This window comes from Neomonachus schauinslandi, chromosome 4, assembly GCF_002201575.2.
Source record: "Neomonachus schauinslandi chromosome 4, ASM220157v2, whole genome shotgun sequence".
In the NCBI taxonomy this organism is placed as follows: Eukaryota; Metazoa; Chordata; class Mammalia; order Carnivora; family Phocidae; genus Neomonachus; species Neomonachus schauinslandi.
The window spans coordinates 149084654-149107489 of record NC_058406.1 but is presented as its reverse complement, the minus strand read 5'-3'; the positions used below and the strand labels follow the sequence as shown (position 1 = coordinate 149107489).

The window sequence follows — 22836 nt, the reverse complement described above, 5'->3', positions numbered from 1 at the left end:
ACAGGAGAGCATGCTCATAGCAAGACCTCTTCAGTTAATTTTGTAAATATGAAACTATCCCCCAAACCCTGAAATTCCTTATTGAAGATCTAATGTGTAGAGTGTAATTGACTTTCAAAGACCTTATCACTTAAATGCATTCAACTCTTACAATAGTCCTGTGAAATATTATCGCCCTTATTTTACCCATCAGGAAACTGAAGCTCTGAGAAGTTAAATCAAAAGCACACTTGCTATAAAGTGATGAATCTGTTCCTCTGTCACGACACTTGCCACTTCACCACAAGGGTTAATTAAGTGGCTAAAACAATTCAAATGTTAAAGGAGGTCTCTGGCCTTTTGTGATTGTTCTTCCTCACTACCTCATTCTTGGATAACATACCCAGTAAAGTAGCTGTGAAGTGTGTTCCTATAAATAACTGCCAAGTTTTCCCACTCCTGTAGGTACAGACTGTGGGTGGGAGTGGGAGGAGAGAACACCTCAGGTATTAGATAATGCAGACTGCTGGGATAATGCAGAGTGCATTAGATAATGCAGATAAACACCTCAGTTTATCCAGCTCCTCATCTGCCTGCCAACCTGAGTATCTCAGGTAAACTAGAACAGAAAGGGTAAGGAATGCTTTTGTTGTCAGAAAAGCATCTTAGCGGTGATTATTATGTATAGGTCATGAAGTGCAGAGAGACTGGGTGTTTTAAACTTAGAGAAATTTTTTTTTAATTTTATTTTATTATGTCATGTTAGTCACCATACAATACATCATTTTTTTTTCTTGCTTCTTTTTTTTAAAAATTTTTTATTGTTATGTTAATCACCATATATTACATCATTAGTTTTAGATGTAGTGTTCCATGATTCATTGTGCATAACACCCAGTGCTCCATGCAGAACCTGCCCTCTTTAATATCCATCACCAGGCTAACCCATCCTCCCACCCCCCTCCCCTCTAGAACCCTCAGTTTGTTTTTCAGAGTCCATCGTCTTTCATGGTTCATCTCCCCCTCCGATTCCCCCCCTTCATTCTTCCCCTCCTGCTATCTTCTTTTTTTTTTTCTTAACATATATTGCATTATTTGTTTCAGAGGTACAGATCTGAGATTCAACAGTCTTGCACAATTCACAGCGCTTACCAGAGCACATACCCTCCCCAGTGTCTATCACCTAGTCACCCCATCCCTCCCACCCTACCCCCCCAACTCCAGCAACCCTCAGTTTGTTTCCTGAGATTAAGAATTCCTCATATCAGTGAGGTCATATGATACATGTCTTTCTCTGTTTGACTTATTTCGCTCAGCATAATACCCTCCAGTTCCATCCACGTCATTGCAAATGGCAAGATCTCATTCCTTCTGATGGCTGCATAATATTCCATTGTATATATATACCACACCTTCTTTATCCATTCATCTGTCGATGGACATCTTGGCTCTTTCCACAGTTTGGCTATTGTGGACATTGCTGCTAGGAACATCGGGGTGCACGTACCCCTTCAGATCCCTACATTTGTATCTTTGGGGTAAATACCCAGTAGTGCAATTGCTGGATCATATGGTAGCTCTATTTTCAGCTTTTTGAGAAACCTCCATACTGTTTTCCAGAGTGGCTGCACCAGCTTGCATTCCCACCAACAGTGTAGGAGGGTTCCCCTTTCTCCGCATCCCCGCCAACATCTGTCATTTCCTGACTTGCTAATTTTAGCCATTCTGACTGGTGTGCGATGGTATCTCATTGAGGTTTTGATTTGGATTTCCCTGATGCCGAGCGATATTGAGCACTTTTTCATGTGTCTGTTGGCCATTTGGATGTCTTCTTTGGAAAAATGTGTGTTCATGTCTTCTGCCCATTTCTTGATTGGATTATTTGTTCTTTGGGTGTTGAGTTTGATAAGTTCTTCGTAGATTTTGGATACTAGCCCTTTATCTGATATGTCATTTGCAAATATCTTCTCCCATTCTGTCGGTTGTCTTTTGGGTTTGTTGACTGTTTCTTTTGCTGTGCAAAAGCTTTTTATCTTGATAAAGTCCCAATAGTTCATTTTTGCCCTTGCTTCCCTGGCCTTTGGCGATGTTTCTAGGAAGAAGTTGCTGCGGCTGAGGTCTAAGAGGTTGCTGCCTGTGCTCTCCTTTAGGATTTTGATGGACTCCTGTCTCACATTTAGGTCTTTCAACCATTTTGAGTCTATTTTTGTGTGTGGTGTAAGGAAATGATCCAGTTTCATTCTTCTGCATGTGGCTGTCCAATTTTCCCAACACCATTTGTTGAAGAGACTGTCTTTTTTCCATCGGACATTCTTTCCTGCTTTGTCAAAGATTAGTTGACCATAGAGTTGAGAGTCCATTTCTGGGCTCTCTATTCTGTTCCACTGATCTATGTGTCTGTTTTTGTGCCAGGACCATACTGTCTTGATGATGACAGCTTTGTAATAGAGCTGGAAGTCCAGAATTGTGATGCCACCAGCTTTGCTTTTCTTTTTCAATATTCCTCTGGCTATTCGGGGTCTTTTCTGGTTCCATACAAATTTTAGGATTATTTGTTCCATTTCTTTGAAAAAAGTGGATGGTATTTTGATGGGGATTGCATTGAATGTGTAGATTGCTCATTGACATCTTCACAATATTTGTTCTTCCCATCCATGAGCATGGAACGTTTTTCCATTTCTTTGTGTCTTCCTCAAGTTCTTTCATGAGTATTTTATAGTTTTCTGAGTACAGATCCTTTGCCTCTTTGGTTAGATTTATTCCCAGGTATCTTATGGTTTTGGGTGCAATTGTAAATGGGATCAACTCCTTAATTTCTCTTTCTTCTGTCTTGTTGTTGGTGTATAGGAATGCCACTGATTTCTGTGCACTGATTTTATATCCTGCCACTTGACTGAATTCCTGTATGAGTTCTAGCAGTTTTGGGGTGGAGTCTTTTGGGTTTTCCACATAAAGTATCATATCATCTGCAAAGAGTGAGAGTTTGACTTCTTCTTTGCCGATTTGGATGCCTTTTCTTTCTTTTTGTTGTCTGATTGCTGTGGCTAGGACTTCTAATACTATGTTGAATAGCAGTGGTGATAGTGGACATCCCTGCCGCATTCCTGACCTTAGGGGGAAAGCTCTCAGTTTTTCCCCATTGAGAATGATATTCGCTGTGGGTTTTTCATAGATGGCTTTTATGATATTGAGGTATGGACCCTCTATCCCTATACTCTGAAGAGTTTTGATCAAGAAAGGATGCTGTACTTTGTCAAATGCTTTTTCTGCATCTTTTGAGAGGATCATGATTCTTGTTCTTTATTTTGTTAATGTATTGTATCACATTGATTGATTTGCGGATGTTGAACCAACCTTGCAGCCCAGGGATAAATCCCACTTGGTCGTGGTGAATAATCCTTTTAATGTACTGTTGGAACTGCCCAGCTAGCTCAGCCGGTAGAGCATGAGACTCTTAATGTACTGTTGGATCCTATTGGCTAGTATTTTGGTGAGAATTTTTGCATCCATGTTCATCAGGGATATTGGTCTATAATTCTCCTTTTTGATGGGGTCTTTGTCTGGTTTGGGGATCAAGGTAATGGTGGCCTCATAAAATGAGTTTGGAAGTTTTCCTTCCTTTTCTATTTTTTGGAACAGTTTCAGAACAATAGGTATTAATTCTTCTTTAAATGTTTGGTAGAATTCCCCTGGGAAGCCATCTGACCCTGGGCTTTTGTTTGTTGGGAGATTTTTGATGACTGCTTCAATTTCCTTAGTGGTTATAGGTCTGTTCAGGTTTTCTATTTCTTCCTGGTTCAGTTTTGGTAGTTGATACATCTCTAGGAATGCATCTAATTTGCTGGCATAGAGTTGCTCATAATATGTTCTTATAATTGTTTGTATTTCTTTGGTGTTGGTTGTGATCTCTCCTTTTTCATTCATGATTTTGTTGATTTGGGTCATTTCTCTTTTCTTTTAATAAGTCTGGCCAGGGGTTTATCAATCTTGTTAATTCTTTCAAAGAACCAGCTCCTAGTTTCGTTGATCTGTTCTACTGTTCTTTTAGTTTCTGTTTCATTGATTTCTGCTCTGATCTTTATTATTTCTCTTCTCCTGCTGGATTTAGGCTTTATTTGCTGTTCTTTCTCCAGCTCCTTTAGGTGTAGGGTTAGGTTGTGTACTTGAGACCTTTCTTGTTTCTTGAGAAAGGCTTGTATTGCTATATACTTTCCTCTTAGGACTGCCTTTGCTGCATCCCAAAGATTTTGAATAGTTGTGTTTTCATTTTCATTGGTTTCCATGAATTTTTTTAATTCTTCTTTAATTTCCTGGTTTACCCATTCATTCTTCAGTAGGATGCTCTTCAGCCTCCATGTATTTGAGTTCTTTCCGACTTTCCTCTTGTGATTGAGTTCTAGTTTCAAAGCATTGTGGTATGAATAGGCAGGGAATGATTCCAATCTTTTGGTACCAGTTGAGACCTGATTTATGACCTAGGATGTGATCGATTCTGGAGAATGTTCCATGGGCACTAGAGAAGAATGTGTATTCCGTTGTTTTGGGACGGAATGTTCTGAATATGTCTGTGAAGTCCATTTGGTCCAGTGTGTCATTTAAAGTCTTTATTTCCTTGTTGATCTTTTGCTTAGATGATCTGTCCATTTCAGTGAGGGGGGTATTAAAGTCCCCCACTATTATTGTATTGTTGTCAATATGTTTCTTTGCTTTTGTTATTAATTGCCTTATATAATTGGCTGCTCCCATGTTAGGGGCATAGATATTTACAATTGCTAGATTTTCTTGTTGGATAGAGCCTTTAAGTAGGATATAGTGTCCTTCCTCATCTCTTACTACAGTCTTTGGTTTAAAATCTAATTTGTCTGATATAAGGATTGCCACCCCAGCTTTCTTTCAGTGTCCATTAGCATGGTAAATGGTTTTCCACCCCCTCACTTTCAATCTGGGGGTGTCTTTGGGTCTAAAATGAGTCTCTTGCAGACAGCATATCGATGGGTCTTGTTTTTTAATCCAATCTGATAGCCTGTGTCTTTTGATTGGGGCATTTAGCCCATTTACATTCAGGGAAACTACTGAAAGATATGAATTTAGTGCCATTGTATTGCCTGTAAGGTGACTGTTACTGTATATTGTCTGTGTTCCTTTCTGGTCTATGTTGCTTTTAGGCTCTCTCTTTGCTTAGAGGACCCCTTTCAATATTTCTTGTAGGGCTGGTTTCGTGTTTGCAAATTCCTTTAGTTTTTGTTTGTCCTGGAAGCTTTTTATCTCTCCTTCTATTTTCAATGACAGCCTAGCTGGATATAGTATTCTTGGCTGCATATTTTTCTCATTTAGTGCTCTGAATGTATCATGCCAGTCCTTTCTGGCCTGCCAGGTCTCTGTGGATAGGTCTGTTGCCAATCTAATGTTTCTACCATTGTAGGTTACATATCTCTTCTCCCGAGCTGCTTTCAGGATTTTCTCTTTGTCTCTGAGACTCATAAGTTTTACTATTAGATGTCAGGGTGTTGACCTATTTTTATTGATTTTGAGAGGGGTTCTTAAACTCAGAGAATTTCTTTACTGCTTCTGGGGCCTTACTGCTGCTCTTCCTTATCTGCTGATAGATCCTAGGATGGCAGAGGTTTTGTGCATTTTATATAATTTGAATCAAGTCTCAGTAGTGAAAATGAAGGTGGTTACTGTGTTCATCTGCACTTTGCCCTTCTTTCCATTTTAAGGACTGTACATCTTGACCACAGGGATGGATATAAGAGCAGGCTGGGTCATCGTGATCTTCCCAGCTGAGTTGAATATAATGAGCTACTTTTCCATGCATAAGAGGCTGTAAAGGTGTAAGTCATGACTTGCCTATGGTCATAGGTTAGCCTCTACAAGGACAGCTGGCTTGAGAGAAGGAAGGCACCAAGGAAGAAACCAGAATAAGCACAGAGAGACAGAATATGTGTCCTAATGGCATTCCAGTGCTGGAATCCATCAGACCAAATCCAACCCTACCCTTCTTGTGGCTTGCTTAAATTCCCCGTTTTTGCTTCAGGTTGTCTAAGTTGGATTTCTGTCAGTTAGTACTGAAGAAGTCTAGACTAATATAGACATTTTGCTTTAATAACTGAAATAATAATAGTGGCTTCTTGATCATGAACATTACCAAGCATTTCACTTAGACTGTCTTTATTTTTTTCTTCACTATAACCTCATGAGTTATATATTACTGTTATTTTATTTATGAAGAAATTGAGGCTCCAAGAGGTTACACGACTTTCCTGAGGTTATACAGCTAGACAGTGGTAGAGCAAGATTTGAATCCATTTCTATGTGGCTCTTAAATACATGCTGTTAATGTCTCATGCTATTTTAGATCTTAAAATGGTTCTTAATTCTAGCTGCATTTTGGAATCATCTGGGGAGCTTCTAAAAACAGGTGTGCTCATGCCCTTTCTTTAGGTTTCCAAGTTTGCACAAGTATAGCGGGCACCATTCACATAGAGCACAATGGACTTGTGCTCTGGGAGGGTGGGGGACCCTGGGGATTGAATATGCTCCCAATAAATGGTGCTCCCTGGACATGTGCAACTGATGTGGTCCTGCAACCAGACCAATTAAATCTGAATCTTTGGGAGTGGGGCCCCAGGTTGATATGATTTTAAAAGCTCCCCAGGTGATTTTAAAGTGCAGTCAAGAGTGTGAACCACAACTCTAACCCAAACACATATCTTGGATTTATATGGGCTTTGACTGGGTCTACACTAGCACAAAATGAAAAATTAAAGCTTATGGTGGGGCAATTCAAGCTAATATGCCACGTGACTACAATTATCAGGATATCTCAGATAAAATCTTCTGTCAGGAATAGTGAGTGTAGAATCAATGACCCCTCTGGACAACAGATCAATTTATGTACTGTACTTTGTAGTACAGTGCTGACTAAAAATATTAAAGTGATATCTCTAAATACCCTCATTCTTAAATATGACATCAACAACAATTAATGGACTACCTCTTCAAAAATGTGGATTTTGTAAAGTTGTGTCCTACAAACATTTTCATGTAGGTTTAAACTTTCCATAACGAGATAGTTTTGGATATTGATGAAGGCCATGCCCTTTCTCTACATAATATTCTGTTCTTTTACCTTCCAGGAGACTATTTCTTACTGAAAGAAAGAAAGACAGACAGACAGACAGAAAGAAAGAAAGAAAGGGAGGAAGAGAGAGAGGAAGGGAGGAAAAGGAAAAGACAGGAAGGAAGGGAAGGAAGGAAGGAGGAGAGGGAGGGAAGAAAGAAAGAAGGAAGGAAGGAAGGAAGGAAGGAAGGAAGACTGAGGACATACTTCATAACTAGTCCTAAATACGCAATAGCTCACTCAGATCTCAAAAGATCCATAACTAATAGATTTTACAGAGCTCAACTATATTTGATTTATGCATTATGAACCAGAAGGACAATTAAGATAGCAAATGTCATATTATAAAAGAAACTTTAGTTGCCATGAATTATGCAATCTCAGACTTTCTTATAAAAACAGGATAATAGGGAGACTTAATTCTCTGTTAGAAATCCCCATGAGGGGAATATATGAGAATATTAGGTTAAGTGGTTGTTTTTTCACTTTAATGCTGAGCAAAGGAAGGATTTTAAGCCAACACAGTTACCTGAAATAAGGAGTCTATTGTATACAATTGAGATATAATCCATTTCTAGAGTAAAAAGTCCTTATTCAAATCTGAATTCACTTTTACCCAAATCTCTTGAATTGTGATATTTTTCCTGTTGTTTCCATAATCCCATACTTATTAATCAAATTGATAAACATCTTTTAGCAGAGCTCTTATAAGAAATCAATGAGTGTCACAATACTCCAAGACTTACTTGACTCTAAGTATGTCCACTTACAGTCAGACTTTATTGTTGATTATCGAGAATTTTTGTGCAACCAGTGCCAATCACAGTGTGGTGTTTCATGTGACTACTCTAGGTCTCTCCAGCTGGAAGGCTTAATTTGGCAAAACTTCAAGTAGCAAAACACCTAAAACAATTTCAACTTTAGCAAGAAATTGCTAGAAGACATGCAGACCAACCCTTTAGATGTGTGACCTATGAAGCTAGGTTTTGCCTTGAGTCTCTCAAAGGAGGAGGATGTGGGTTAGATGATACCTGCCCAGTGGCTGGGATTGAGCCCCATCATGTCTCACTTCTGGCTGTCTAAATCCTCAGAATGGCATTCAGGTCCCAACTACCGTCCTAGGCACCTTTTCAATTTTAGCTCTATTTCCATATATTATGCTAAACTTCAGTCAAACCAGACTATTCATCATTTCAAGAACCCATTGCACTTTTTAATCTACGCAATTTTGTTTATCTCCATCTTTTCACATGGAACGTACTCCCTCTCCATCCAACAAAATTCTATTCTTTCTTGAGATTCAGGCAGATTGTCACCTCTTTTGTGATGCCCCACACAATTTAATGTTTCTTTTGCCTGAACTTCTATTGCACTTTGTTCTTCCTGTGTCTAAACTCTCCACTAACTCCTTAAGGATAGGGAGTGTACCTTATATATGACATTGGAATAAAATGAACCAGTACGTTAACTCTGGCTTTTCCACTTTAATACCTTAGTCACTTTGGACAAAGGAAACCCACTGAGTCCCAACTGTCTCATCTGAAAATTGGTTACAAAATAATGATGTATACTTCAAAAGGTTCTTATAAAATTATGTGAGATAATGTATATAAAGCAGTTAGAATAACACTTGAGACATAGCAGACACTCAATACATGTTAAATTACATGTAGGAGGATTCAACGATGACACTCAAGGTAATTATTTTAGTAAGTCTCGTAATCATTCCTATCTGTAACTTCTTTCCTGATTAATAAAGAAAAATTATAAATAGGCATTTAAGCATTTTGGAAATCAGTAGTTTGGGATTTTAAGACAAAAATATGAAACATGTAAATGATATCACATTAAAGGTAATTTGTACTGCAGGTTAAGAGAAATTTGTACATCTCCAGTGGAATATACATACTAAAGACAAACAATCATATAATAAACAAACTTATTTCAATAGTCATGCTATTGCTGGTTGTGTGGTATTGTAATTCTGAAACTACTGTGTGTGTGTTACAGGATAAAGCAAATGAGTGATTATGCTGTTGCACTAAGAACAAGGGGAAAAAAAAAGAACAAGGAATTTTGGCAAGGAAAAAGGAGACATGGATATAATATCAGGGAGGTAAGGTACAACTTTGGAGTCCTGAACTTGAATTGGAAATATCATATAATTCATCATATACTTTTTCTTAGAGAAAAAAAATACATATTTCCATACACACTTAATGTTTAGACTGTGGCCTCTACATATCATGACACAGTAGAAGAAATTGGGCTTTTTGGAGAAATAGCTGATTCCAGATCTGGGGAAGGAAATATTAAAAGATGGCCTGGAACATTTTGTCACATCACAAAGCTAGAACACCTCAATGACTACCACACTCAGGTTAAAACTCAGGAACCAGCTTAAAAAGGCTCTTCCTGGCCAGAGATGGGATAATTTGAGCATAAAATAAGAATAATTACTGTAATAGAACGAAGCACATCTATATTTTAAAATTCACTAGTAAATAGCACAAAATAATCCAACTAGTTATCCTTGGAGGATACTGGGGAACCAACTTATAAGTTTTAAAATAAGTAAGTAAAGGGAAAGAATTAACATTTATCCTGCCTTTTTTATACAAAAGTACCTCAGGGTGATCAGATAGTCAATAAGGGGAAAGTTCTTTTTTATAGAATTCTTTCAATTAATGATCAAAATTAACATTTTGCAATCCCAATGAAATAATGGATCTAGTCAATAACCTTCAATGACCATTAACATCTTAAAAAGAGAGACAAGTAGACACTACTGCTAATAGAAATAAAAGACAGCACTTAAGAAGTATTCTTGCTAAAAAAAAAAAAGTAAAGAAAAATCAAACTTGAACCAGATCAAGCCTCTAGATTTAACTACCAATTCACAGGAAATATAAGGGAGAGTGAAAACATGTTAAATGATTCCATGGGAATGGAATTAGCTAAATCCAGACTACAGGGAATCCCAAAGGACAAATTACTTGGTTTCTGTAACAAATAAGCAGCAAGGAAGAAGAAAGATGAAGGTAAAACCTATGGATTAAAAAAGACTTAAGAGACACCAACCATATCAAGCGATTGCATTGTTTAAACCTTACTGGAATCCTGGTTTAAACAAGAAAACTCTGTGGGGGGGAACAGTTTGGAGACAACTGGAAACATTTGAAAACTGGCTCTGTATTGACTATGATATTAAGAAATTATTGTAAAATATTTTAGGAGGAACAATAGTATTGCAGTTACACACACACGCATACACACACGAGTCCTTACCTTTTAGAGATAGAAATTAATATTTACAAATGAAATAATATAAGGTTGAGCATTTGCTTCAAAATAATCTAGGTGTAGGACAGTGATTGGAGTATGGATGAAATATTACTGCCCATGAATGAAGAATTCCTAAAGTGATGAATACATGGGAAGTCATTAGATTATTCTCTCTACTTTTGTGTGTGTTTGAAATTTTCCGTAATAAATTTTTAAAATCATGCTTTAACATCATCTAATATACCAGGCCATTCTGAATTTTACAGTCTCTAACACTTAAAGTAGGGATAGACAAAGTTAATGTAGCTAAGAACAAGGAGACATATTTTGAAGTCCTAGTTCCTTCTACTCTACTGGCTTTCATATAATTTTTAGGGGGTTTTTTCCTCAGAAAATTTCAGTATAGTTTTAGTCAGTTTTCCATGATGAAGTCTTCTTCCTTGTTTTCATGATTATTAAGTAAACCAATTCATAGTCAGTCCTTGACAGTGAGCATGAAGAGAAAAGGGGCCTCATCTTATTTTTGTATCCTCTATAATTTTTTTTATTATGTTATGTTAATCACCATACATTACATCATTAGTTTTTGATGTAGCGTTCCATGATTCCTTGTTTGCGTATAACACCCAGTGCTCCATTCAGTACGTGCCCTCTTTAATACCCATCACCAGGCTAGCCCATCCCCCCAACCCTCTCCCCTCTAGAACCCTCAGTTTGTTTCTCAGAGTCCACAGTCTCTCATGGTTTGTCTCCCCCTCCGATTTCCCCCCCCTTCATTTTTCCCTTCTTGCTATCTTCTTTTTTTTTTAACATATAATGTATTATTTGTTTCAGTGTATCCTCTATAATTTTTATACAATATAGCTACCTGTTGAATGAAGTGTTACATAAGGAGTCATTTAGAGTATCTGTAAAGTATTAAGTGAAATTGCTAGAGAGTCAAACTCATGGGACAGGGAACCTAGAAGAACTAACCCTGAGACCCTGAGAGGGGCAGTTAGAGAAGTGAAACTTTTCTAGGCTATGTCATTAGAGGGCATGGGAAATAGTTGATAGAGAAATTTAAGTTATTTTGGGTCATTATAATACAGAAAATGGATTCATAATTTAGTGTTCTCTGATTTTCTAAAGCAATTGTTTCTAACCCTGCACTATTCCTCAAGCTGCTTTCTCACTCCTGGTCCTCTCATTGAGCCTGCCGCTTAAGTGTTGATGGGGTACCTGCCAGAATGAACTTTATGGACTCTCCTCTAAAACATTGTTTTCATCAACTCCCTCTTCTGCTGAAGACTTCTGGTGACTTTGCATCAGCTACAAGAGTTGTTCACCTGAAATGTATGCCTCTTCTTCATGTGGCCCAGAGATAACTCAACTGTTCCTACCACCCACTGTTCTCTAAGATGAATCCTCTGCTCAGTGAAATTATTCTCCTAATCATTCCCAGTGGGGACACATGCCTTTGTTCATACTATTTCTGTCACCAGAACTGCCCTTCTCTACACCTTCTATCCATTCTGATACTAGATAGTCCTCAATATTCAGCTTAAGCTCACCTCTTCCAGGTCTTTCCTGTCTTCCAACTTATGAGCTTCTATAGTTATTCTGCATGTATTATTTATCTTGGTGCTATACCAAAAACTCCTTTTTACATGACTTAACTTTTCTTGTGTTCTTCTTCAAATCAATACATCTAGTCAGCAAACATTTACTGTGTCTCTATCATGTGCCAGGTAATAATGAGTATTGTGGGTATATAAGCATGAATAAAATACTCTCTTGGTCCTCAATCCAGTTAAGGAGATAAAATACAAAGAGTATTAACTTTAAAGTGAAAATGTATGCTTTAAATAACAATTCAAGGCAACAATAGAAGAGTCTTTATAAAGCAGTGCATGACTCACTGCCCAAGAGTATAAACAATGCTTTCTTCTTCCCCTTGGCTGTAGTCAGTGATACTAAAGGGCATGAGCCAGGTCAGCAATGGTTAGATAGTCAATGGCTTCTATGGAGCTGAAGCAGGTCTACTGCAAGGGGGAAGAACAGAACAAGCTTATTAGTTGTTGTGATGAGCAATTTCCAGGAGTGTGTTACTGATGTGGATGGTACACATACCTATCTAGCATGTAGCAGTCAAGGAACATTAAACAAGAGCTCTTAAAAAAAAAAAAAAGATTTTATTTATTTGAGAGAGAGAGAGCACGAGCAGGGGAGTGGCAGAGGCAGGCTCCCCGCTGAGCAGACAGCCCAACATGGGGCTCGATCCCAGGATCCTGGGATAATGACCTGCACTGAAGGCAGGTGCTTAACTGACTGAGCCACCCAGGTGCCCCTAAACAAGAGCTCTGACTCACTTGAGTTAGAGGTAAGAGGCAGCCACCTTCTATAATTCCTTGTATTACCCTTCTCTCTTTCTAATATTTTTCTTCATTCTTGATTTCTTTGTTAGAGCCTGTCTCTTCCCACTTTCCTCTTTCCCTCCCCCACCCACTACAATGTAAACTCTACAAGAGCAAGAGACCTACTAAGTTTTCTTCATCTCTATTCTCAGTGTCTAGAGCACCTGGTTTCTACTAGGCACTAAAGCCATGCTTGTTGATGGGATGAAACTGCCCACCTACTTAAATGAAGGCTACATTCACAAACCAAAGAGTGCCCTTTTCATGTACACAGTGGGGTGAGGTCTGCTCACCATGCAGCAATGATCTCTCCAGACATTATTGGCACAGAGCGTTTTCACCATAAAGGGGGCATCTTTTAATTAGGGACAGCAGGGGACATAGAACTGCTGTGCTGCACTATTCCATCTGGTGACTGGGAAACATATGAGTCCTGGGTCCAGAAACTCCAATTTACTTTACATTACCATTCCTACTTGTGTCCTGATCTTCTCCTTTCTTGGAACATGTTAGAAGAAAGGCCTTTAGAAATGTAGAAATGGAAAGTTTTAATTTAGTTCTGTCTAATGTCATATGAGGTATTAAGCAGAAATAAGCAAGATGGAAAATATGTGAAATTCTGAGTAATCTGCATATTTGGTACTTCAATATGGAGTCTGAACTATCATAAAAAGATGGAAGAAACTAAAATGTAATTTCAAAAACAATTAAATATGTGAGGAAAGAGGACAGCTCAATGAAGCAAAGTTCTTTTCTGTATTTTTTTTTAAGATTTTATTTATTTTGAGAGACAGAGAGAGAGCACAAGCAAAGGGAGAGGGAGGAGCAGACTCCCTGCTAACCAGGGAGCCCGATGCAGGACTCGATCCCAGGACCCTGGGATCATGACCTAAGCTGAAGGCATACATTTAACCCAATGAACCACCCAGGCACCCGAAGCAAAGTTCTTAATAAAGTAATCCTAACTTATAGTTACGGCATTAGAGTTTATAAACCTCTTTCACATTATCTTACTCTTTCTACAAACCTAACCTCCACCTATTCAGCATTTGATTCATGGGCAGTTTGTTGAGGGCCAGGCACTTCTTCTCAGGTCTGGGAATTCAGAGGAATTCACCATAACCACAAGAAAAGGCTAAGTGCCACAAGGAGAGGGCATTACGGGGGCACTTCCTGGATCAGGAGGGGTCAAAGAAGGCTTTTGAGAGGAGGAGAACAAGTTGCTGCATCACACATGAGTAGGAATTCGCTGTTGAAGAAGACAAAACAGAGCCCAATGGCAAGGAAGTGTGAGAGCACAGGGTGCACCAGGAGCTTCAGTGAATGTGACTTGTTCTAAGAGGTGAACAGAAAGGGGTGGGAAGCCATGAGAGAGGAGGCTGCACACCAGCCAGAGGGTGGAACAAAAAAGGCGTTGAATTCCATGCTAGGAAAGGACATGATCCTCTGAAGACAATGGGGAGACATTGAACAATTTTAAGCAAGAAGCAGAGATGATCAGATATTGCAGCTATTCTCAGTTGCTTACCAGTAGGAATCCTCTTCTTCTTCCAAAGGAATCCCAATTTTGCTCATATATCAGGAGGCTACCTTTTCAGTGGTGACTGGGCCCCCTTCTAGGCCCGGAAAGTAAAATTTGGTCAGTATAAGCCAATGTTGGTAATTCTACTCCATTGCCACTGCCTGATTTAGCCACAGGCATGTTTTACAATTTCGGCCAATGAGACTATGGAAAAATCTGCTTTGCAGCTTCTGGGTGAAACTGCCTCACGATTAAAAAGACAAATCCATCACGGGCATTCTCTCTTCCACTATTGCACAATGTGTGAGAATTTGTCGCTTAGAACAACTGCAGCTATCTTGGGACCAGGAGAGGACAAGCCTGAAGACAAAAGTCAACATGTTGAGGATGGCAAAGTGGAAAGATGTAAAGCACCAAGGTCCTTGATGTGGTAGATGACTAAATCAAGCATTCTGTAACTACCCATTCCAGAGCTCTTTTTAAGTGAATTTAAAACTCTCCTTACTGCCATTCTAAGTTGGGTCTTTTGTTCTATTTTGCAGGCAAAAGCAACCCAACTGATAGACTGATTTTCAATTTAGAAAGTTCATTTTGGAAGCCGTGAGCCAGTTAGATTGAAGGGGACCAAGAATGCAGATTGGGATGGTAGTAGGAAGCTGCCATTGGAAAATCAGTGAATACTGATGAGACAAGGTCTGTGTGGTGGAGAGGAGTGAACAGGTTTAAGAAATAAAAGAAATTCAGAGTAAATGGGACTTAGAGACCACTTTGATGTATGCTCTGGATGATTGTGTGGTTTCTGGATGGTGGTGCCAGTGACTGAGATAGGGGACAGAGGAGGGGAGGGGGTACATATTGAGGCTTGGTGGTTACCATACCTATTTTGCATGTAAGATAACCAACTCTCACTCAGTAGAATGTATAATTTGTGAGGGTACAGATCTTGTCTATCTTCTTTACTACTGATTCCCCAGTGCTGTATGCCAGATAATTAGTAAGAATGCTTAATAATAAATGAGTACAGACATACAGATGACCAACAGGCACACAACAAGATGCTCAACATCACTCATCAACAGGGAAATGCAAATCAAAAACACAATGAAATATCACCCCACACCTGTCAGAATGGCTAGTATCAAAAAGACAAGAAATAACAAATGTTGATGAAGATGTGGAAAAAAAGGAATCCTTGTGCATTGTTGGTGAGAATGTAAATTGGTACAACCACTGTGGAAAATGGTATGGAGTTTCCTCAAAAAATTAAAAATAGAAAGACCATATGATTTAGTAACTCTGCTCCTGGGTATTCACCCAAAGAAAATCAAAACAAATTCAAAAAGATATATGCACCCCTATGTTTATTGCACTATTATTTACAATAGCCAAGATATGGAAGCAGCTTACATGCCCATCAATAGATGAATGGACAAAGAAGATGTGGTACACACACACACACACACACACACGAGGAATACTACTAAGCCATAAAAAAGAATGAGAACTTGTCATTTGCAACAACATGGATGGACCTAGAGGGTATTATCCTAAGTGAAATAAGTCAGACAGACAAATACTACATGGTTTCACTCATATGTGTAATCTAAAAAACAAAACAAATGAAGAAACAAAGCAGAAACAGATCCATAAATACAGAGGACAAACTGGTGGTTGCCAGAGGGAAGGGGGCTGGAAAGATGGGCAAAATGGGTGAAGGGGAATGGGAGGTGCAGGCTTGCAGTTATGGAATGAGTAAGTCATGGAGGGGAAAGGCACAGCATAGTCAATATAGTCAATGGTATTGTAACAGAATTGTATGGTGACAGATCCATTGTGGTGGTAGCTACATCATGGTGAGCATAGCATACATATAGACTTGTTAAATTACTATGTTTGCACCTAAAACCAACACAACATGTGTCAATTATACTACAGTTTAAAAAAAAAAAGAAAAAAGAAATGAGTGTGGCTGAGAAAAAATTACATCATTTGCCTAAGATAGCACATGCAGTTAGAAGTCATTAAGCCAGAAAACACATTCTAATTCTTTCCAGCTCACTGTCTACCACATGCCAACAATATTAGAAAAAGGTTAACTCTCAGATTCTGAAGCAGATGAGGAAACTCCTATTGGTAGATATGGAATCAGGGTGTGCTTACTCTCTCAGGCCACATTAAGAGAGTATCTAATTTTTTTTCATTAATATATATTTTATAGAAGTTTCTTTTTTTTTTTTTAAAGATTTTTATTTATTTATTCATGAGAGATAGAGAGAGAGAGAGGCAGAGGCAGAGGGAGAAGCAGGCTCCCAGCGGACTCGATCCCAGGACCCTGGGATCATGACCTGAGCTGAAGGCAGATGCTTAACCGACTGAGCCACCCAGGCGTCCCAATAGAAGAGTTTCTAAAGAAAGAAGATGTTCAAGAAGGATGCATGTGAGGACATCTGGAAAACATGGATTATATCTCATTACTGACATATTCAGAGTGAAATAGACTCCTCTCACTCTCACCTGGAGTTCATAATTAGAGAATCAGGCTAAAAATTAAGATGTAAAGTCTCTCTGCTATCTGGAATTTTTGAATAGAGACTAACCTAAATCCCTTTTAGACTAGTCTATGCTCGTGTTGTCTTTGAAAGAGTCAGAGAACTACTGTTTACCATTTTATGTAGGAAAACCACTGAATTACTAGAAGATATTATTCAGCATCTTCTCTCAGTCTATTCCGTTAAGGGAAATAATCCTAACTGTTCTAGCCTCCCTAATTTATATCATTCTTCCAATATTTTTTCTACCTTTATATCTCTTTTCTCAGCATCCTTTATTTTGTCCACAATCCTAAGATGAGGGACCCAAAGCTTGTTGAGAAAATATTTATTTCTGTGTTTGTGTTTTTGTTTTCTCCTCTCATGTCAGATTTACAAGAATTTAAATTTCTAAAAAACTAAGAACTATAGAGGAAGCAAAGTAGAAACCATTGACCTTGACCTCAAGGAATTGATCACTGGGTACTCCTAGTAATCCAAGAACAATATTAGTGTGCAATTCAAATGCCAGATCACGGGAAACAGAAGTGCTTTGGAAATTTAGAAAAGCAATACGGTGTCATGGGCTATTAAGGAAGGATTCATGGACACTGATGAATACCGAGTGAACCTCAAGAGTGTCTAGGATTTGGAGGGGAAGAATAAGAAAGAGTGTGGAAGAAAGTTGCCATGGGAGCAGGCTGGAGTATAAAAATATCTAAACAGGGAGTTTATATGGAAAATACGTCTAAGATACTTTCCTTTAAAAAGCATCACCCCCAAAGCCTTATACTTATGTTGATAGTTATCATGTCCGTTATGGACATCATCTAGATGGATGAAGGACAACATCTCTCCTCTCCAAAGATGAACCTTTCATCAATCAATCTACTTGGCTTTTATAATTAATGAAAATCATGTTGAATTTTAATTCTGTGTTCTTAATTAGTATTTCACTACTGAGTACACACAGAACATGAAAAAAATTGGGGACCAGCCACCAGGCTACAGAAATTTGATAGGCCTAGGACACGATGGGGGCTCAATAAACATTTATTGAATCAATGGAGGAAAGGAAAGAAAAAGAGAAAGAAGAAAGGTCTGGTGTTTTCTTTTGGGAACATTATTTCTCATTAATTTTTGAAAAGTTAGGTGAGCAGTTGTGTAAATCATAACTTAATTAGTATTTAGCATTCCAACTTTAGGTTTAAGTTACTACAACATGACAGTTTTCAGGAACACAGGGTATACAGCTGGCCTGTTTTTATTTTCTTTTTCTGTTTAACTATGGTTCTTCACCTTTTTCTAAAGTTCCTGAAATTTTCAATAGGTAACAAGAGATACAACATAAGCAGTTCCATTATTTCTTCCAGAAATAGCCCACATTTGAAGTATCAAAACATAGCTCAATGGTAATAGGGGAAGACAACAATAATTTGGTTCCATCTTATAGTATTCTAAAAGAAATTAAAAAGAATTCCAAGAAACATTAGCTGCAGTCTAAATGAACCACTGACTTTTTACAAACGTTCCTGATCTACAGAGGTACAGAGGGGAGTGGAATAAAGAATGTGAGAAGAAATAAGTAGTTATTTACAATAACAAACTCCTTTCCCCAGGGGTAAATTTTTCTGGAGCAGGAATGTACTGAAATCCTTTGCATAAGCAAGAGCTGAGTAAGACAAACATTTCAGACACTGCCATAGATTTGGAAGACCATCTCAGCATTCCAGACTCCCCTGTGTTGTTTGCACATTGTGGGAAAAGGGCCACCAGCCTTGAAAACAAAGTGGCCTGTTCTCAGGGTAACTTCTTCTGCCCTAAAGAGCAGGATAGCCTTGGCTAAGTTATTTAGTCCCTCTGAATCCGATTCTTCAAGTGCAAAACAGGGATAATTGTACCTTCCTTTTAGGATGGCTGTATGGATAAAAAAAAAAAGAGTATCTGCAAAAGCCTCAGAGAGTGCCTGATCAGTAACAGGAACTCAATAAATTGTAACTTGTATTAATTCTCAAGAAACCATAATGGGGCTCAAATTCTCCACTCCACTCCATTAGTTGGTGATCAGATTTGACCTCACCTTAGCAAGAGGGGAAAGGCCTCCTTACCTTTGTGAAGACAATCAAATCAGCCTGCTAATTCCAAAGAGAACCATTCTTATGACTATCTACATGGAAGGAATAAAGCTCAGGCAAATTCTCAACTATCCAATGCAACAAAAGCACACAATCCCTGGGAGCAGCGAGTACCAGTTTCTTTGTTCTACTTGTGTTTTTGGTTTCAGCTCCTCCTCTGTGCCCCCCTTCACTCCAGTTCACCCACAGTCTGTCAGTCTTCTCCTCACAGCTACCACCCCGCAAACTAACTTAGGTTTTCTCAATTTTTAAGAAGACTCCTATTGAAAAAATGAAGGCTCAGGAAAAATCTAGAATTCAAACAAATTCTTCCATACAATTTAAAAGGGCAAATTCCCTTCCCATAGACCTTGATCATGATTAAAATTACAGATAAGAAGGGAGTCTCAGATCTGTCCAGATGATGCACAGCACCATAAATGTAAATGCTGTTTTAAGATATTTCAAAATATGGGTATAATATACACACACCATTGAAGAGAATCTAGGTCCTTGTATTAGAATAAAGGAAAGCTCCTTCTATTTTTAGTTATGAAAGATTATTATAAAACTTAAAACCTAAAATATGCTTTAAAAAATCTATGATATCTCAAGAATAAGCTTTTTAAAAATCTTAAATCCATGCAGGAGGCTATTGGTGAAATTTACAGGCTGGGGGAAATGGAGTGGGGTGGATCTAGAGAGAGATGCTTTTCTTTTTAACCTATAAAATGTTTTGTAGCCACAGAAATGGTTCTGGAAACAGTAATATTAAAACGGCTGAAAAGGTGGACTTCCTATTGATATAACATAAATACAGAAAAATCTGCAAATAGATCCTTTAACAGTGCTTTTGATTATGGATATAATGAGGGAACAACTTCAGGTCATAGATGCTTACTATCATCAATAACCCTTTCCCGTGGCCAGTCTAGGGCAAATTTGTGAAGTAGTATAAGTTTGTCTCTTTAAGATTATTCTACTTTGTAGTCCTGTGACCTCCTGAGGCCTACTCCTGTTCCATAAGTTCACTCCTGCCCAGGACTTGTCTTAAAAATATCAACCTAATAAATCACTGATCAGGGAAAATTAGTTTAGTCTAACCCCATATAAGAGTCTGCATTAAGAAAAAAAATGATTAGTAGGAAGCACCAACCCTCAAAGAATAAAGCTCTACTGGTAAAATTTCAGATACCATGGTATTTGGGTCGGAAATTATTTGGGTCAGAGAAGATTTCCTAGCAGAGAACCAAAACTAGAAGCATTATCAGTAGTAATAATTGCCTTGTACTCTAGGTCTCAAATTTTGGTCATGAGATCATCATTTAGATACCTGTTTAAAAAAATAAGCAAAAACAAAAACAGATTTGTATGTCCTATGCCAGAATCATTACAGCAGAATTTCTGGGAGTGAGGAACTTATAATTTAGAAAAAGAAGACAAATAGGTAAACAAACGCAAATTAATATTATTATTCCAAGTCTGGAAATCATCAGATTATACTTTATAGACAAAAGCTTAGAGTTTCCATGTATTAATTGGCCTATCGGTATTGCTGTGCCATGTTTGAATAGCACCTTGATTTTAAATCAGCAGCAGTACCTAAAGAACACCGACTTCATTTTTTGGTCTTACCAGGCACTCCAGCTTGGATCCAGAAGTTAATGTCTGTCCCTTCTCCAGCCCTAAAGACCTGTGTGATATTGACCGGCTGCAGCAGGCTCATGACCTCCTCCATGATGGCCCTGGCCTTTTCACTGCCAGTGAATTGCAGCCCAGAGGGTAAGAAGGTTCCCTGATCAGACTCCATCACCAGGCTGTAGTTGGAAATATTTGCCTAAACAAAAGAGAAAAGTGTTTGGTTCGTTATCTGTTGCTTCTTTGCCTTCTCCTTGGGAACTATCAAACAACAATAATCAAATGCTTTATCTCCTCGACAGTTCTTGCCAAAACACAGGCCACTCTGCCTGACCTAGGGTCTGGTCTGCATATTATCTAAGCGTTCTGGGATGCACAATTACTCATTCTGGGATTTGCCAAACTCAAGTTGACTTGGAAGGATTTAAAAAATATAATCAAAGGAAATATAAAGCCTCATGTTGGAGTTACTCAATTATTTTCTACTAGCAATCATAGCCTTTCAACCAGTTTTCTCAAATGCCTAGTGTACACCGGGATACGATGCCTCCTACGTGGTAGGTATCTCCAGATAGTGTTAGTCAAGCTCAGACAAAAGAAGGTATGCCCCGAGGACCTATTTATCTGTACCTCTTTCCTCTAAATAGGTATTTGATCTTATTTTAATCGTGAGTTCTGCTGAAGCTTCTAGGCATCAAACGGACAGGTTTGCCTTGGGTTTCTGATGTTGCTCCATCTGTTGAATCTCCAGGGAGGGAGGTAATAGGACAACACATAAAACACTGCTCTGTCTGGTGTACCGCCATAGCGCTTAAAACCCTGGCAATTCTGTCAGGCCACTAGTTTGTAAACTCTTTCCAAATAAAGTCTGCTAAGAAAGCATGCAGTGATTTCACGTAGCCTACATTGTCACTGCAAGAGCTTAGGATATGAGAGGCTGTCGGCCAGGCTGTTCAATTAAATTGCCACATAGCCCTAGACTCACAAGTTTAAAGCCCTTACCATTGGCCTAACTATCTGTTTCCCAGGAGCCATTCACTTCTCCAAGACTGATCAATTACCAACTACCAACTACCTGGTTGAGTTATTCCCATGTTATCGTTGGACGGCACTGCTAGTCATTCCTTATTACTCACCTAGTAAAAGTCAATAATAACATTTGTACAGAGCTTCCAGAGAGGTTTCACATTTGCAATCTCCTTTTACCTGCTTCTATAACCCATAAAGTAGACAAAGCAGCTTTATGGTTATTGCTGTTTTACAGAAAAGGAACTGAGGATTAGAGAGGTCAAGTGATTTGCTTAAAGTCACACAGCTGGCAAAAGGTAGAGCTGAGTCTGGAATCCTCTGCTTGCCAGGACTCCATGCTGCCATCGCTAGCATGGGACGGAGTGATAAGTAAGGCTTGTTATGAATTCAAATGATTTTTCACTTATGTAACAATTTGAGGGGTGCGGGCTTTTTTGTTTTGTTTTTTTTCTGGAACAGATTCCTTTTTACAGTGATTTCCTAACTTGCCATGGAAGTGTACTGTTGTTACAAGGACAAGAACAGTGCTGGATTCTAAAGGAGGATGTTGCCGGCATTTATCGGACCCATGGGGGGGGGCCCTGGGATACCAACACGTTGCTGCTATCGTTGGTAATGACTGAGAAAGTTAACAAAGCAGAAGTCTTCTCATATTTCCACTCTCACTTCCAAGGGATTTCGGTCTTCCTGGTGATTTTCAGAGAAAGACCCGAGGCATTTATAATAACAAGTGTCATCTCAGCTTTCAGCTGTGGCTACTGCACAACAGCAGCATCATTCGAGCGAATGATATGCAAAATATTTGCATTGGTGTCTCACACATTTAGGGCTCATGTAACTAGCACACGGACGGCAGGTCAGGAAGTTGACATGTCATTTGGCAGTCCTAACCTTCTCCCTTTATATGCCCTGCTGCTCCCCACCCCAAACTCGATCTCCTATAAAAAGGAGAATAGAAACATCACAATAATCTGCAAATGAAAACAAAATTGGATGATCTTATATGGGAAGGTTCCCATACTGCAGGCAGATCCCATTTTTCCAACAAGAAAATTGGACAAAGCACTCCTAAGTCTTGCACTACTTAGATTAAAGTGGGGCTAGGTAGCAGTTTGGCTGTCAGACCCAACACTATTGAGCAGCCTGGGGAGGTGGATATAGCCCTGGACCCACTCTTCTATTCTATTCTATTCTATTCTATTCTATTCTATTCTATTCTATT

At 38.7% G+C, this 22836-nt stretch overlaps 1 protein-coding gene across 1 annotated transcript in view; it reads right to left on the bottom strand.

The window, feature by feature from the left end:
* The window catches only part of CPQ (carboxypeptidase Q), a 451472-nt gene that overhangs the window by 55636 nt on the left and 373000 nt on the right, over window positions 1–22836 (bottom strand). The window contains exon 7 of the mRNA XM_021688259.1: window positions 20583–20784. Within this exon, the coding sequence (XP_021543934.1) occupies window positions 20583–20784 (202 nt within the window). The remainder of the gene's footprint in view (window positions 1–20582; window positions 20785–22836) is intronic.